Source organism: Antennarius striatus, chromosome 2 (assembly GCF_040054535.1).
Source record: "Antennarius striatus isolate MH-2024 chromosome 2, ASM4005453v1, whole genome shotgun sequence".
Classification (NCBI taxonomy): Eukaryota; Metazoa; Chordata; class Actinopteri; order Lophiiformes; family Antennariidae; genus Antennarius; species Antennarius striatus.
In genome coordinates, this window is record NC_090777.1 from 26569723 (window position 1) to 26585262 (window position 15540).

A 15540-nucleotide genomic window follows, 5' to 3' on the forward strand; every position below is an offset into this window, starting at 1 on the left:
AATACTATTTTTCTTTATTAACTTTAACCAACAACAAAAACAGCATAATTCCAAATACAGTGAGGAGGGTCACTGTGCTATAAATAGTGGAAATCGATCATGAGGATATATAGGTGTACTACTGCGGAAACTGAGATGACAACTTAGTATTTACTGGTACCACTGGTGCTCCTGATCTTTTGAAGCCAAAACCAAAAAGTCTCCCTCCATGCTGGTGTTAGTAGAACCAGTTGGAATATCTGTGAATGAATGAGGAGGAAATTGTTGATTCTGGACATTCCATTCATACTTTATAATTAAATTATTTTTGTTTACTAAAAGTGCTGAATAATTTCTGAATAAAAGGGTGAAAGTCAGTTAGAAATGCTACACAGATGAATAGACAATAAAAAAAGAGAGAAACTTATCTTATTTTATAGCAGCGCGTCATGGTCATTGTCATTTTGCTCCCCCCCTTTTCTCTCTCTCTCTCTCTCTCTCTCTCTCTCTCTCTCTCTCTCTCTCTCTCTAGTTTACCTACCCGGTCACGTGACTCCTGCATGAAGCGCACCGGGCTAAAGGTGGACTGCTTTGCGCCGCACCGACAGTAATCTGACTACCTGCCGTCCTGTAAGAAAGAAGCGCGCTCTGGGAACTCTACCTTCATTCGTCCGACATGTCCATCAGCCGGAAGAACTGGTCCGCTCTGTCCAGGTGAGATCATGTCGCTGACTTCCTGTGGTTGACTGAACCATCTGCTGCTCCTTTCTGACAGTAAATGAGAATTAAACACGATCCCTGGCTTCATTGTTTCAGATTCCAATGGGGTCACATTTGGAGACATCAGCCAAAAAAGTTTTCATGCTTCGTTTGGGTTCATTAATTTTAAAGATCTGCTCTGATATTTGAAATATGTGCGATCCAGTTACGGACTGTTCTTTTAAAGATTAATGTCCCTCCCTTGAATAAATATATATCCAGATTAAACAATCATTTAACGACAATTAACGATCAAATGCTCATGTTGTGGTTTTTTTTTACACCTGACATTCTTATTATTAAATGTGCAAAGTTGATTCAAAGTTGCTTAGACAAGCAAACCCACTGTGCCTCTACTCATGAACAGTGGATGAACGAGTAAAGCAGGTTCGGTACAACCGTTATAAGCGTGATCTCTCCTCCCAGCATCCAAAACAAGTTCATGTGCACGTCATCAAAGTTTGATGTTCATGACTCTTCTTTAATCTTTTCATTTTCGTCTCATCTGAATCGTACTTTGCGAATCATCCCGTCCTCAGCTTGGCAAGCCAGTGGTCAAGGGAAGACGAGGAGGAGGTGGAAAGGGAAAAGAGGCGAAGGGTGCGGGGCTCCAGCAGCACTGCTGACCTCGACCCTGATGTTGACCTCAGCCGCGTGCCAAGAGACGGACCCATCAGTCCCAACGCCTTCGAAACAGACTCCACGAGCGAGACGTCCCAGGAGCTCACCAGGTTATTCTCACCATTTAGTTTAAGCACATGATGGATGTTCTGTAGACTTGTCAACGTTTGATTTATTGACTATCTGTGCTTTGTTGTGTGTAGGTGTGTATGTGTTCTGCCTCTTTGAACACCTCCAGCTACACTCAAAGCTCTTCCTTCTTCTATTTCAGTTTCATTCTGTCTGTCTGTCTTTTTTCTCTTTGTTTCCTATATGTAAGAGGGCCCTGGGAATTTTAGTATATAAAAACCCGTCCTCTCTAATGGTAGACCTTTTTTATTCGGTAGATTTCAGGAGCCGAAGGAGATGATTCTTACACTCGTGCCCCATGGGAACATGCTATCTGTTTACTTTTCAAACCCATGGAATAACCTGATACCATGCATGGAAAGAATGAAAAGCTATCTAGAACATCACTCGCTGAGTACCTGGAGCAAAAGCATGTTTCAAAGAGGCAGAGGAACTGTAGAGAAACCCGATCGGATGCAGGACTGACATTTAATTTTCCCCATTCCTTAAACGATCCATCACGCCTGTTCTTTTATATACGTGACACATTTTTATTTATTTTCAGTCTGGAGCAGATACAGGTGGACTTTGTGGAGATGCTGCGCTTGCGTGACGAAAAGCGGAGGATGAGGCACTTGGAGACGCTGAGACGACAGAAGAAGTTAGAGGAAGAAGAAGCGGAGTTAAGCAGAGGAGGTGGAGGAGAAGGAGCCAGGGTGGAGATATTAGGGGATTTAAACGAGGACCAGGATCTGGTGTTGACATCCAAACCACAACCGCCCCAAAAAACAGCCCCTTACAGTCCAGACAACAGCAACAGCAGCTGCAATACCAGCAGAGACGACACAGACACACAAGTAAGATGGAATCATTTGTTGCTCTGCATCAGCGTGAAATAAGAATTTGACTCTTACACTTAATGCAGTTATCATCTGAGTAGAGAACACAACCATTCAAGCACATCTGTGAGGATGCTTTCATTTGAATGCTAACGTCCTCGTGCTGAAGGTACCACACAATGTGTAACGTGGTAACGTCTGCAGATTTGCAGGTGAAATGAGGAGCTTTGAAATAAATTAAGATTCTACTCAGTGATTTTATTTCATGTAAAGTACCAGGATAGCCAAAACTAACCAAACCATAAATATCTGAACCAACTTTACAATTAATGGATTCAATGAGTTCTGTTAAATACCATGAGATCATGAAAGATTTGACTTGTTACTGATGCGTAAGGAAGAGCTAAGGAGTCAATAATGTCATTAGAGGAATGAGAATATTACGGAATGACTTCATCAGTTTATGACAAATCTTTGTCTTTAAACATCTTAAAATAATCTTATATGTAAATACTGTATGTAAGGGACACAACTTAGTCGAATAATTTTTACAGAAACATAAATGAGTGGACAGACAGAGGGACGATCAGAGGGATATGCTGATGGATATATCACCTTGTCCTATTTAATTATCAGATATACGAACCGCCCAAACTTTGACAAGAGCAGCAGTAAAACTCTAGATAAACATCAAACTATTAAAGCTTCACTCTGTCATAGCTCAGCAGCCAACTGTTACCCCACGCAGAGGGTGAGTTAATCATTTTCTCCAATCTACACCAACAACTCTCAAGCTTTTCTTCACTCTCATGGAAAGATATTATGGGATAGATAAGAGTTATGTAATATGGAAAGACTCACGTAATGATATTTTGGTTATTAATGTCACACACATGAAGAGCGCGAACATGTGAACGATGCTATATATAACCAACTTTAATTTTATAACAAAACTATGATGGGTGATAGTGGAAATAAAAAGGTAAATGAGTAATGTATAGTAAGAATAATTTGTTGTCTTATCGTTGGACTGATCGCCAGGCAAATTATCTATAAACTTTGAAAGGTCCCACTTAAGTTCATAATTTGAATTTGATCTTTTATTACACCTGCTTGCAGCTTTTATTTCAGTGTATCTGAAAATAAGGCCATAACTGTATTGATTATGTAATATAAGGTGTGTCTCAGATGCTAATGAACAACAGCATTCGTTCATGTTGGTTGATTCTCCTGTTTGTTTCTTTGACAGCACGGAAATAGAGAATCGACAGGCAGAAACCCTGAACCGAAGCCAGGATCTAACACGACTCGCAAGTTTGTCAGGTTGATGAACACAAGTTTTGGATTTTCTTCGTTTTGTTGTTAAGGATCAGTCCCAGGAAGGATTAAATACAGATCTGACTTTTGTTTCAAACGAGATTAAGATGATTGCAGACAGGAAAATTAGAGTATCATAAAAGAAGACAGTATAATCGCTTTGGTTATGTAAGCGATAAACTATATGTACATAACTGGCCAACGTCAGAGCAAACTATTTGCAAATGACTGTGGAGAGTTGTGTTACTGTACATCAATACAGGTGTAAGCTATCCATTAGCAAATGTACAAAATAATCTGTAACTTCATCCTGAAACTTGCAAATGCATACAAATGCATACAAATGCATACAAATGCATTCACCTGCATCTCCCATGCAATTGTCAACATACTCTACAGCAATCTCTATTGGCGATAGATTTATACTTTATTAATCCCAACCTGGGAAATTTGCATTAACACCAGTAAATCTTAATATGAATTTGTAGATTTGTCTACTTCCTTTGCACATTCACGGATCTATGTATTTGTCAGACTTATAATGTTGCCAGTCGGTTATGTAGAGAAAAACAGACACAGGGTGAAGAAAACAATATTTGAAAAGGAGGCTGGTGAATAAAGTCCTGTGAAGACCTTCAGATTCACCAGTTTACTCTGAGTTGGGGCCCTAGAACGCTGGTTTCTTTCTCATGGACATCTTCAGCTGACCTTTCAGTTAACTTGTGTCTCTGATGCTACAGTTCACTCTCCATCTCACTCGACCAAACTACCAGTGGGTGCAGGACTCCCACAAGCTCTTCCTCTCCGACAACCTCTGTCTCACCTCGAGAACATTGGCCCACACCTTGCCAGAATCCCCCTCCAAGAGGAGCGCAGAGCACCATTCAGAACGGGCTCACACAAGTGGTATTCGAATACACACCGATGACATAAAGTACAACATGAGTGTATCTGTGCTTCATACCTGGTTTTCTGCATGGAGGTTTCCTTTAAACACGCCTTCTAAGTGGAATAAGTTGTTCATCAATAATATGAAGCAGCACTGACCTCTAGTGTTCAAAAGTAGATATTGCACTTCCTCTTGAAAAAACAACAAGTGAACATATATATACTGATCTGGAACACTTTAACACCTTCATATGTAATTGTTCATTTGACGTTTTTAATTTTTTACTTCAGAACAACGTGTCGTCCAACGGCAACTTTGAACCGACTGCCAAGCCTGCGTTCGTCAGACACAGCTCCAGGACTATATCTTTCAGGGTAAACACAAACAACATACACACGCTTGCACGTTCTCCTTGATGCATTCTAACATATTTGATAATGATGTTTAAATGACAGTAAGGCCAGCTAACATATTTATATTTTTCCACAGATGATGAGAAAGAAAGAGGAACAGATTGCTCCTCTGCAGAGAAGGTAAGGACGCATCCTCATTTGCTTTGAGTTTCTTTCCATCTCAGTTTGATTGCTGATTTATGCCCTTTGTTGTAGTGCAAGTGTGAGGATGGCCTCCAAGAAGTTTGAATCCACAGTAAGATCATTTATTTCCTGTTCCAAATGAAACAAATTGTCTGTTAATTGTGTCATACATTGACAATTAAAACTGTATAACGTTAATTATCTTTGATTTTGGTCAAGGAGCAACATGAAGAAGAAGACAAAGCATCATCTTTCCAGAGAAAGTGAGTTTTTATAGTCTATAGCTTTTCCATGAAACTCCTATCAAAATTTTAATAATTACTAATCAAACATCGTGCAGTTGGACCTATGTGTATGAGCATTTCATTTTCTACATATTCTGTCCAGTTCTAGGCACAGGATCTCATCCAAGTCCATCCAGGAGAAGATGGAGAGACTGGCTCAGGCCGCACAGGTCAACAAAACAAACCCCTCCCTTCAATACAGAACAAGCCACTATCCCGTTGTTGTTGTTATGCTCTTGTTTTCCTTGATTCAACTTCCTGTTTGTGAGTAGAAGTCGAGTGAGATGATGCGATCTCCAGACGTGGCCCAGAGGACCCTGTTCCTGATGGATGAGGTTTCCAGGAAGAGAGGCCTGTTTGAGAAGGAGCAGCAAGCAGCGTGCCCGACCAGCCCTGGAGTACCCAGACCGGTACACCCATGACTTCAATCATCTTTGTTGTATTCTGCTCTGGACGTGCTGTCATTACGATTCTGTATATTCTAATTATCACGTGTCTGATGTCAGGAATTTAAGCGCTTCACAACAGGAATGTCAGACCGGATCAACCGCTGGCTCAACAAGACCAACCAAACTGGATCCTCACAATGTCCCGCTGTAAGGCTACTGGTGAACCGACTGTTTAAAACTGTCATGGGAGAAGTCAAACGAGCAGAGCAGCTGGCCGCTAGAGGGCAGCAATACACACTGAATGGATCTTCCTGCTGTTTGCTATTAGTTTTGCATTTATGGTTATTTTTAAAGTTAATTATGTGGAAGTGGTGCTACCTGTGGTCAGAGACTGAAGTGTTTTAATCATTTCTGTGAGAAATTAACACATCAGAAGATGCACAAGTTTGTCCTTTCTGTCTTTTGCATGTGAGATTTAAGGCCTTGTATAAATAATTGTGACCATTTTTCCTCTCTCAATATATACAGGACTTGAAAAATGTGGATATCAACACAATGAAGAGCATGTTTGAGAGCAGTGGAATCGACTCTGACAAAATCCACAAGTGAAGGACACTCATTTTTCTGCCTTACAGGTAGAAATCATGCAGCGACAAGCAGAAATATTTACTCTGTGGTAGTGAAGAACTTTAAAATAACTTTACATTTAAAAATGTATTGAAAGTATGTTTTTTTTCATTATTCTTTTCTTGCTTTTCTGTACGTTTATTTTCACAACTTCTAGATTAACCGATTCTACGACCGACTGATTCTTCCTTCAAGCAATTCTTTTTTTTTTTCTTTACTGTTAAAATGCAGGAGGGAGGAGGCAACGTAAGAAAGTCAGTAAAAAGTGAGTTACGTTTCAGGAAAAGAAGGATATTTCCTGCAAAACACTTTTTTTTCCCCCCCTGCACTGTTTCTAGGAAGACATTGAATCACAGTTTGATCGATATGCAGGTGAAAAAGAGAGGGCAGTGAAATATTCAGAACTTTTCAGTAATTTTGAGGCACTTTAAATATGGGAGGGTTTTCAGGCTAATGACAGCTGTTTTACTGAATTAAAGTATTGGTAATTCTGCAGGTGTAATTGTGTATTTTCATTTCATGAAGCAAATATATATCCTGCTTTGTTTCAATGTGGGCAAGATGCTGCCTGTCTGAGAAATAAAATGTTTTATTACCAAAAAGGTGTGTCATAAAATGATTTCTAATACTGTTACACACATCCCAAAGGTTTTCTGGGTCTTAAATGAATGCATGCTTTCCAACGCCACTTAACTCAGCAGAGGGAGGATGTAGATAAGAGTCGCATGCCTGCATTTTATCACAACTCAGTCTGAGTGTGTCTATGTGTGTGTGTGTTTGTGTGTGTGTGTGTGTGGGAATCGTTTGATAGGAACTGCTTTATCTTGACCTTTGTGGCTCTGCAACTGCGCAGCAGCCGTTTTTAGGGAATGCTGATAATGGAGAGTACGTGCTATCTAAAAAGTTATTAATAATACAACGGGGGGGCCTGAAGCCTCTTCCCAACACATAGCCTGCCTCAATCCCACCTCCTGTTCCTGCAAGCAGCGCCTCTGCTCCACTTTGAGTCTCTCCATCAACCCATCATCCAACCTCAGGTAAATTCGACTAATTATAACAAAATAAGCATGTGTACAATTTCAAACATGATGAAGTTGTGAATAAAATCATTGTTAAATGATATAAATTTATATAATTTATATAATCCAGACTTACTGCTGCAAATCCCAACGTTCCCGGTGATGTCTGAAAACGATGAGGTGGTCGAGGAGTATGAGGAGTAGGTTGATGTTTTATTTAATTCTAAACTTACTGTATCACACAAAGATAATGCTCTGTATTTATATATTACACATTTTTAATGTTTCTGCTTGACTAGAGTGTACATTCCTAACATGATAAAATTGCACATTATAACCATTTCCCTTAATTAATCGTGAAGACAGCTTTGTTACTGTAAAATGACAGATTGCTATTAATTTTGAATCAGAGTAATAATGTCGCTGTGTTTTATTTTGACAGGGAGGTGGAAGGTAAGAAATCAAATTAATCCAAATTATAGAAAGGTTATATAACATATATATGGTAGTTATTTCATCTTATCTCTCTACTTCTAGTTAAACCATCAGGAATTGTAGCCGTTTATGTGTCAAACACTTATACTGCATTATAATACATGGTTTGCTTTACTGGTTATGTCATGTGTCTGCTCTCTTTTTTTTTATTTTATTTTTTTGGGGCTATGATTCAGAAGAAGAAGCTGCCGAAGGTACGAGAATCCTGCTTTAGCCCTTGTGTTTCTAAAGTCAAGCAATTTGTTTTCCTGACCAGTGGTTTAATCGTGTTTGGACAATATAGCAGTAGTGAAAAGAGAGAGCAACACCTCATGAAGTGTTATGTCAGAAACATTCATGACAAATTTTGCTTTGCTCAGCTGGCTGTCCTGACACCTTTGTGATATTTCTCAGCAGGGGAGGAAACGGTAGAAGAGGCTGTAGAAGAGCAGGAGGCAGATGAAGGTACTGCTTACGTTTCTGGATTGTAAAGAATGAAATATTCCTATGAATAAAAAAAAAATCTCAAGATACATAAAAGTATTAAGGAGACAAGTACAACTAGAGACAGTAAATTCATCTGTAAATACAACTTGAACGGATTTTGCAATAAAATAATAGATAACATGTATCTGCACCGCTATTTGTTTAGTCATGTTTTTCTATATTTCATTTTCTATAAAATTCATGCAGAGATTCAGACCCAATAATCCTGAGAGAAATCAGTTCCACTTCCAACTAATGCCAGATATACAGTCATAAACAAAAGTATAAGACATTAACAATGAACACACGTAATTGTGTGGAAAATAAGGAAAATTTTCAACAGGGTCCTTGTATTAATGAATTTAAGTATGCATTTCTATTTATATTTCAGTATTTCTTTATATGACATAGATATACTGTATATTAAATATTTTCATGAGCACACACACACACACACACACACACACACACACACACACACACACACACACACACACACACACACACACACACACACACACCATATACAGTATACTGTGAATCAGGACCTTCCTGTTTCAAGTGAACCTCTCATGAACCTTGGCACCGGTTCTAAATCAACACCTTGTCATTTAGTTTTTGATTAGATTAAAAGTCAGTTGAGAAAGTGAAGAGTCATCACACCACTCAGACACACAGTCAGAAACACAAACACAGACACAGACACACACACACACACACACACACACACACACACACACACACACACACACACACACTGACACCACTTAATGCTGGCGGCTTTAAATACCACAGGAGCGTAGCTCATTCTGAGCTGACCATTTGTTATCTCTATGGAAGGTGTGGTTCACGAGTCTCAGGATTAACAGCTGTCCCATCATCTTATTCCTGTGACTGATTAAAACAGGTTATTGAACTGTGAGAGCGGTTGTTGTTGGGATGGGGATGTGAGGCACTATATGGTACTTTAGAAGTGTCAGGATATAAGCGACTGCTGAAAACTTTCCTTCTCCGCCAGAGGCCATTCAAGAAGAAGAAGAAGAAGACAAACCTGCTGAAGAAGAGAACATCACTGAAGAAAAAGGTGAGGGTTTGAACATAAAACCCAGCTGTGATCACTTCATTCTACCGTATGAGTGTCCGCAGACGGGAACACACACGTTTTTCTTCTCCTCCTTGTCTATTAGTCACCCTGGATTCAGACACTGAGTGACAGTAATCTCCAGACGTTCACACCTTCAGCCCTTTGTGCTCATGGTTATTAGTCTGAATTAGGTATTAGCTCTACTTTATCAGTAATTCAGTTTTTTTTTCCCTGTTGGTGACACATAACAAAGAAGGGATATTTAATTTGTATAAATGTCTTCAAATCAGTAAATAATCTCCCCCCCACTCCAACCCATAAACAGGTATATCAATAAAATCCATATTCATAATATATCTCATGCAAAAGATGTAGTTCTATTAAAAAAAGAAGAAATACATTAAAAAATCAAACCAACAGAGTCTGTAAGAGCTGTTTCTTTATAGATGTAGACAAAACACCACATCATGTGTCACAGCAAAAGTGTCCAGAATGGCTTTTCTTGTCACTCTGGTTGGTCTGTCACTTCACTATAGAATGAAATATTTCAACTACGAGACGAATGACTGGAATCTTGCAGTCGTGCGGATATTTGTGCTACTCAGGGAACGAATCCTAATGATTTTGGTGATGCTTTTTATCTACCACCACTTTCATTTACATTTCAAATGCCATGGGCAATCTACTGCCAGCCGTCCAATGAACGATCAGCCCTAATGACGGATGGACGGTCAATGATGATGGTGAACGTAACACAACAGTGGTCTCACATATTCATATTATCATTTTCTACGTGTTAACTTTGCTGGTGCTTGTATGAGCAGTGGGAGCCTTTGTGGCACCCGGGGGGGGGGGGGGGGGGGTGTCGACCGGGGTTCGGTTTCCCGCTCAAGGATCCACCGAAAGACACTCCAACCTAAAGACACTCTCACCACCTCTGTCGACCCCATCAATTACCCTCATAAGTTTATTCTGTTTATGTATGGCTGTTTAATGGCTTTTAAAAGTATCTGTGGAGAGTCATTCAGAGGTCATGAATACCAAAGTGTCTCTGGAATGAGACTGCTTATTAAAAACACACTGTTAACCACTCCTCCAGAGTGCTATTTATGATACGTCTCCTCTCTCTCTCTCTCTCTCTCTCTCTCTCTCTCTCTCTCTATATATATATATATATATATATATATATATATATATATATATATATATATATATTAAAGATAGCTCTGAAAAGGAAAAAGACTAACACAAAAATGAATAAAGCGAATAAAATTGCTAAAGAAACACCTGAGACACCTCCTAAAACAAGTAGCTCTGAGAACAACATAAAAAAAAAAAATTCCCGCAAGACACAAAAAGGTTCGAGGGCAAAATTAGAAAAATGCTTTTCTGACCTAAACATGTTTTTTGGAATAGAGTCAGCTTTTATATGAAAAGTAAAACAAGAAGTGGCAAACCAGTTTTTACAGACCGAGAGTTTTATAGATTAAAAAATAAAAAAAATAAGGAAAAAAGTAAAAGAGATGATTGTAGAAGAGATGATTGTGGAGAACGGATAATTGTTGTTTTTTTTTACCTAATGTTGTCCTAATGTTCATGTTTTGATAAAAGTTGAAAGGTTAGATGTGTCTTTGTTCAGAAAACACAGAGAACGTTTGAAAATCCTCTTTACGTGAATCTCTTTTTGAATTCGTTTCAACGTGATTATTTTGTAATTTGACTTTGATGAATAAAACGTGATGTAAAAAAAATCAAAATCAAATCAAAATCTCTCTCACAAAACTACACACACACACACACACACACACACACGCATGCACACACACACACACACACACACGCGCATGTACTTCAGTAAATGGATTTTAGTCTTCTTTTGCCAATCTAAACCACAAATCTCTAATAACCTCTTTTTATTTTTGTTTCAGATGAAGACGAGGAAGCAGGGGAAGGAGAAGGTTACACTCTTTATCTGATCTTCATCAGTGTTGCCATGGCGTTCCTTGTTTACCTTTAGATATACTCAACTGAACCCGAGTCATGTCAGGATTAGGTTCAGATGAACTTTGAGATAAACTGTGTTTTCCTTTCAGTTCTGCTATTTGTCGTTGTGCAACATATGGGTGTGTGTTGGATTCCACACAAACAAGTAGACGTTCTCATTGTAGAGTGCAGAGGATGAGTTGTGTACAGTGATCACATGCCAGAAAGCCGTAGGGGGGTGGGGGTGGGGGGGCAGATTTTCATATCTGTTGGCTTTTTCAAACACGTCTAATCTGACAGATGCTCAGCGAATAAGTGCTAACAAATTTCTAGGTTTTAAATCATTTAACCAATTTGTAATATTTGCGGTCAGCCTGCTTTCTATTATTCCTCTGCAAACTTTAGGAAAAGCATGGCACAAAAAATACATTGTAGAAATATTCATTGTCGTAAGTTACTGAGTGTTTTCTGGTAGGATGACTGAGGGTCTAGGTGTGACTTTAGTAAATGTGTGTGGTCTAATTCAGCTCATTGTTGTCTTCTCTTTCAATTTGATTTCTTTTTGAACAGAGGAGGAGACCAAACCAAAATTCAAGTGAGTAACTTTGATGTTCTACAGAATTATTTTGGGGAATTTTATGCATTTCTTGCAACTCTACCTGCACATACAGAGTTTATCCTATTCAAATTGATATTTTTGGGAGATGCACTCATTGGTTTCCCTAAATTGAGAAGACCAGTACGCTCTCATGCGTAAAAAAAAAGTCGAAGATGAAATAAGGTAAAGAATCATTGAAGTGTTATAATACAGACATTAATAAAAGCTACAAGACTAGTTCTGACAATGAGCCTCATTCTTTTGACCTGATTGAATCTCATTCTGTGACAGAGTTTAGTAGGATTTATTAAAATCTATTCTGACACAAAGATGACAGCAATAGAAGACAGGGAAAAAGCAGCTGCTTTAACATTCACAACATGCCCAGGCATAGACATTGAACATACTGTACATGTGATTGGTGCGTTGAACCTGTTATTCATTTTATATCTATAGATCCTCCCCATTCTGCCCTTTTTTTCTTGTTCTTTTTTTTTTTTTAACCCCAGGCCGTTTATCATGCCCAACCTCATCCCTCCTAAAATCCCAGATGGAGAGAAAGTGGATTTTGACGTGAGTGACAGAATGAGAATGGGGAATAATAACATGTCATTACTATGCCTGAAGCTATAAGGGGCCATTTGTGTCATAAATAGTTCTGTTCTGTCTACTGTAAATGATCATGTTCTCCTTTGACATGAATATTTTTGCAGTTAAGGGAAGGTTTTGTAGGTAGCTGAGCCAGAATATTGTGCGTATATAACTCAGATGTAACGTTAAAATGTCTGCTTCTGCAGGATATACATCGTAAACGGATGGAGAAGGATCTGATGGAGCTTCAGACTCTGATTGAGGTTCACTTTGAGAGCAGGAAGAAGGAAGAAGAGGAGCTGATTCATCTGACAGAAAGGATTGTAAGGCCATATAGCCATTCTAATGAATATATCCCAAAACACAACATTAAAAATCCAGTTTAAGAGCCTTTAAGATGTGATGATCTCCTGTTCAGGAGAAACGGCGTTCCGAGCGTGCAGAGCAGCACAGAATCCGCAGTGAGAGAGAGAAAGAGCGACAGAAGCGTCTTGAGGTAGTGTCAAGTTTAAAGAATGTATAGTTCCTAATCAGATGTACTGTTTCACTCCTGAACCTCCTCTTTTGCTGCTTTTGTGCTCCTGAAGGATGAAAGGACTCGTAAGGAGGAGGAGGAGGCCAAGAGGAGAGCAGAGGATGACGCTAAGAAAAAGAAAACCCTCACCAGCCTCCATTTTGGAGGCTACATGCAGAAGCTGGTGAGCAAGTGAAGGTTTCATAGTGGGGGGGGGGTGTTCCTTTGGTGAATATATAAAGGATGTACGCAGTTGCTTTCTGTTTTTCGCGTTCTCAGACAGAGAAACGCAGTGGTAAGAGGCAGACTGAGAGGGAGAAGAAGAAGAAGATCCTGAACGAAAGACGCAAATCTCTGGACATCGAGAACTTGAGTCAGGAAGGACTCAAGTAGGTTGAGAGATGATTGGTCATTGGATCAAAAGGATTAATTATTATTATTATATATGATATAATATGATTAAAGTAGTTGTCTTTTTTATTGCATCTGTGTCTCACAGGGATAAAGCTAAGGATCTGTGGGAGTGGATGCACCAGCTGGAGGCAGAGAAGTTTGAACTGCAGTATCAGTTCACCAGACAGAAATATGAGGTCTGTGCGACAATCTGAAACACGTATTGTAAAATTAATTTACGTAATCAAGCACATTAAAGGTTCTTTCTTTTCCAGATCAATGTGCTGAGGAATCGCGTCAGTGACCATCAGAAAACGTGAGGAACAAAATCTGAGTCTTAAAAAGCTGTGCCCGTAGTAGAACCAGTAATAGTATATAAAATATTCATTACAGTTTTACTGGAATTAAATTGAACAACTGAAAATGATTCCTCAAAGAATTTCACAAAGGTCATTGAAGTATCCAAATATTAATAAAGTTAAAAAAAATTTAAAAATCCAATAAACAACAAACTTGCTGAAAACAAGCCAGCTGTAGCAGAAATAAAAAAGAGACAAATCTATATCATCGCTTAAAAAAAAAGTAAAGAATTTTCAGCCTTCGGTCTCATCAGCTTTTGTAAAAATTCTACATGGTTCCTGCTTAAGTCTTAGTATGGAATGTATGCAAACACCAAAATAATCTTATTGGAATGAAACCTGGTGCTGATATTTTTCTGGAAACTGACAAAAAAACCCCAAAAAATTGAATCAAGAATCTCCCAGCATGCTTCATGCTGTGTTATGATCAAACACGGTATGTGAATTCTATGAAATGTCACTAATAATATTGTCTTAACATTCTTATTTATTCTAAGTACACATGGAAAGTTCCTTATTATGATCCATACACTGTCAAACAATACTGACATTGGTCACGCGAACACGAGAAGCGTGACCTGTGATGACTCTACATGACACTGAGATCTGCACGCTCTTATTTACACTAGAGGTTCAACTTCTGAAACAACAGCTGGTTTTACATGTTTGCTCTTATGCATAAAACCAGTTTGTGAAATTTTACCCAGAAGCCTGTCAGCATTGATCAACAGTTACTGGGTCCCGGGTTTTACGATTGAAGTTCTAGGAATTTAGATGTGGCCCAAACATCATATAGCAGCATTCTGGAAAACGTTCACAGAGACTTGAACAGTTCGTCTTCACCCTAAAGCCTCTGAAGTTAACTACCTCTCTAACTGTGAGAGCTGGCTGTGTGTGCTACATATGGATGTCTAGGTGTGGCGGGACATCAGCTGTCACATATGTCACAGATGCACTGAAAGACTGGAATGTGAACGTACACATGTACGTATGTGACAGGTTGTTCTATCCATCTAGTCTTGTTAAATCTGGAGTGGATGATGGAGGGTAGAAGCTCTTAATGTACTCCATCTTTTTGCGTTAATATTTTCCCTAATATGACTTTTTTTTTTTTTACAACAGGTCCAAGAGAACCAAGAGAGGCCTGAGGAAATAGACACATCCTCCTCGTCCCACAGGCACCACTTCAAACCAACTGGCTTTCCTGCCACACCCCAGTCTCACCTGTTTCTCTAAGAACAATCACCTGCTTCTCGTATATACTATAGATTTGTCTCTGATTGATGCCTTTGTTTTCATTTCCTCTAAAGTCAATCCTGTGTGTTCAAGGGTGTAAATAAAAACCTTTTCATGGCTTCTTTCCTTTGAAGATTTCCAGCCACGGGTGCTGAAATCCTGAGACAGAAAGAGACGTCTGTCTTGAGACAGGCTCTGACACGATGCTCACTGGGCCCGAGCCCAGACACCCAGCGAAGTAACACACTCGTACAAGTACACGCATATACATGCAAAAGTGTTAGAGAATGAATAACATTCACTTATAGACAACTGGGGTGGGAAAATTCTCACTCCTATTCCATTAAGGATGAAAAATGAGTGTTTTCTTCAAATGCTTTTAACTTCTCTTTGATCAACTGGAGTGAAAGGTCGATGATTTGAACACGCATGCTGATGAGAAACCGAAAAACAGT

At 39.0% G+C, this 15540-nt stretch overlaps 2 protein-coding genes across 4 annotated transcripts; both read left to right on the plus strand.

Annotated features, from left to right (window-relative positions):
* Positions 1–640: 640 nt before the first annotated feature.
* tnnt2a (troponin T type 2a (cardiac)) lies at positions 641–15222 on the plus strand. 3 transcript variants are annotated; one of them, XM_068339780.1, is made up of 15 exons: positions 641–693; positions 1278–1319; positions 8037–8056; positions 8259–8306; positions 9346–9411; positions 11340–11369; positions 11965–11989; positions 12502–12565; positions 12790–12906; positions 13002–13079; positions 13171–13281; positions 13377–13486; positions 13597–13687; positions 13766–13806; positions 14972–15222. In XM_068339780.1, exons 1-15 carry the CDS (start codon positions 656–658, stop codon positions 15003–15005), a joined length of 915 nt encoding a protein of 304 aa, XP_068195881.1. In that variant the 5' UTR covers positions 641–655; the 3' UTR covers positions 15006–15222. The 3 variants fall into 3 exon arrangements, with proteins under 3 accessions (XP_068195881.1, XP_068195885.1, XP_068195896.1); XM_068339784.1 differs by lacking the exons at positions 641–693; positions 1278–1319 and adding exons at positions 7266–7385; positions 7498–7567 and having other exon boundaries at positions 8039–8056; positions 8256–8306; XM_068339795.1 differs by lacking the exons at positions 641–693; positions 1278–1319 and adding exons at positions 7267–7385; positions 7498–7567 and having other exon boundaries at positions 8039–8056.
* Positions 1839–6910, plus strand: lad1 (ladinin). Its single transcript, XM_068335848.1, has 13 exons — positions 1839–1912; positions 2033–2324; positions 3556–3629; positions 4364–4529; positions 4803–4886; positions 5002–5045; positions 5121–5160; positions 5268–5311; positions 5436–5502; positions 5605–5742; positions 5839–5928; positions 6250–6356; positions 6506–6910. The coding sequence occupies exons 1-12, from the start codon at positions 1839–1841 to the stop codon at positions 6328–6330; spliced, it is 1194 nt and encodes a 397-aa protein (XP_068191949.1). The 3' UTR covers positions 6331–6356; positions 6506–6910.
* Positions 15223–15540: the final 318 nt, after the last annotated feature.

Coding starts and splice junctions, on each gene's coding strand:
- tnnt2a (XM_068339780.1), top strand. CDS start 656: ATGTCCATCAGCCGGAAGAACTGGTCCGCTCTGTCCAG. Junction 13,080..13,170: donor AGCGACAGAAGCGTCTTGAG/GTAGTGTCAAGT, acceptor GTGCTCCTGAAG/GATGAAAGGACTCGTAAGGA. Junction 13,487..13,596: donor TTGAGTCAGGAAGGACTCAA/GTAGGTTGAGAG, acceptor TGTGTCTCACAG/GGATAAAGCTAAGGATCTGT.
- lad1 (XM_068335848.1), top strand. CDS start 1,839: ATGCATGGAAAGAATGAAAAGCTATCTAGAACATCACTCGCTGAGTAC. Junction 1,913..2,032: donor CAAAAGCATGTTTCAAAGAG/GCAGAGGAACTG, acceptor ATTTATTTTCAG/TCTGGAGCAGATACAGGTGG. Junction 2,325..3,555: donor GAGACGACACAGACACACAA/GTAAGATGGAAT, acceptor TTTCTTTGACAG/CACGGAAATAGAGAATCGAC.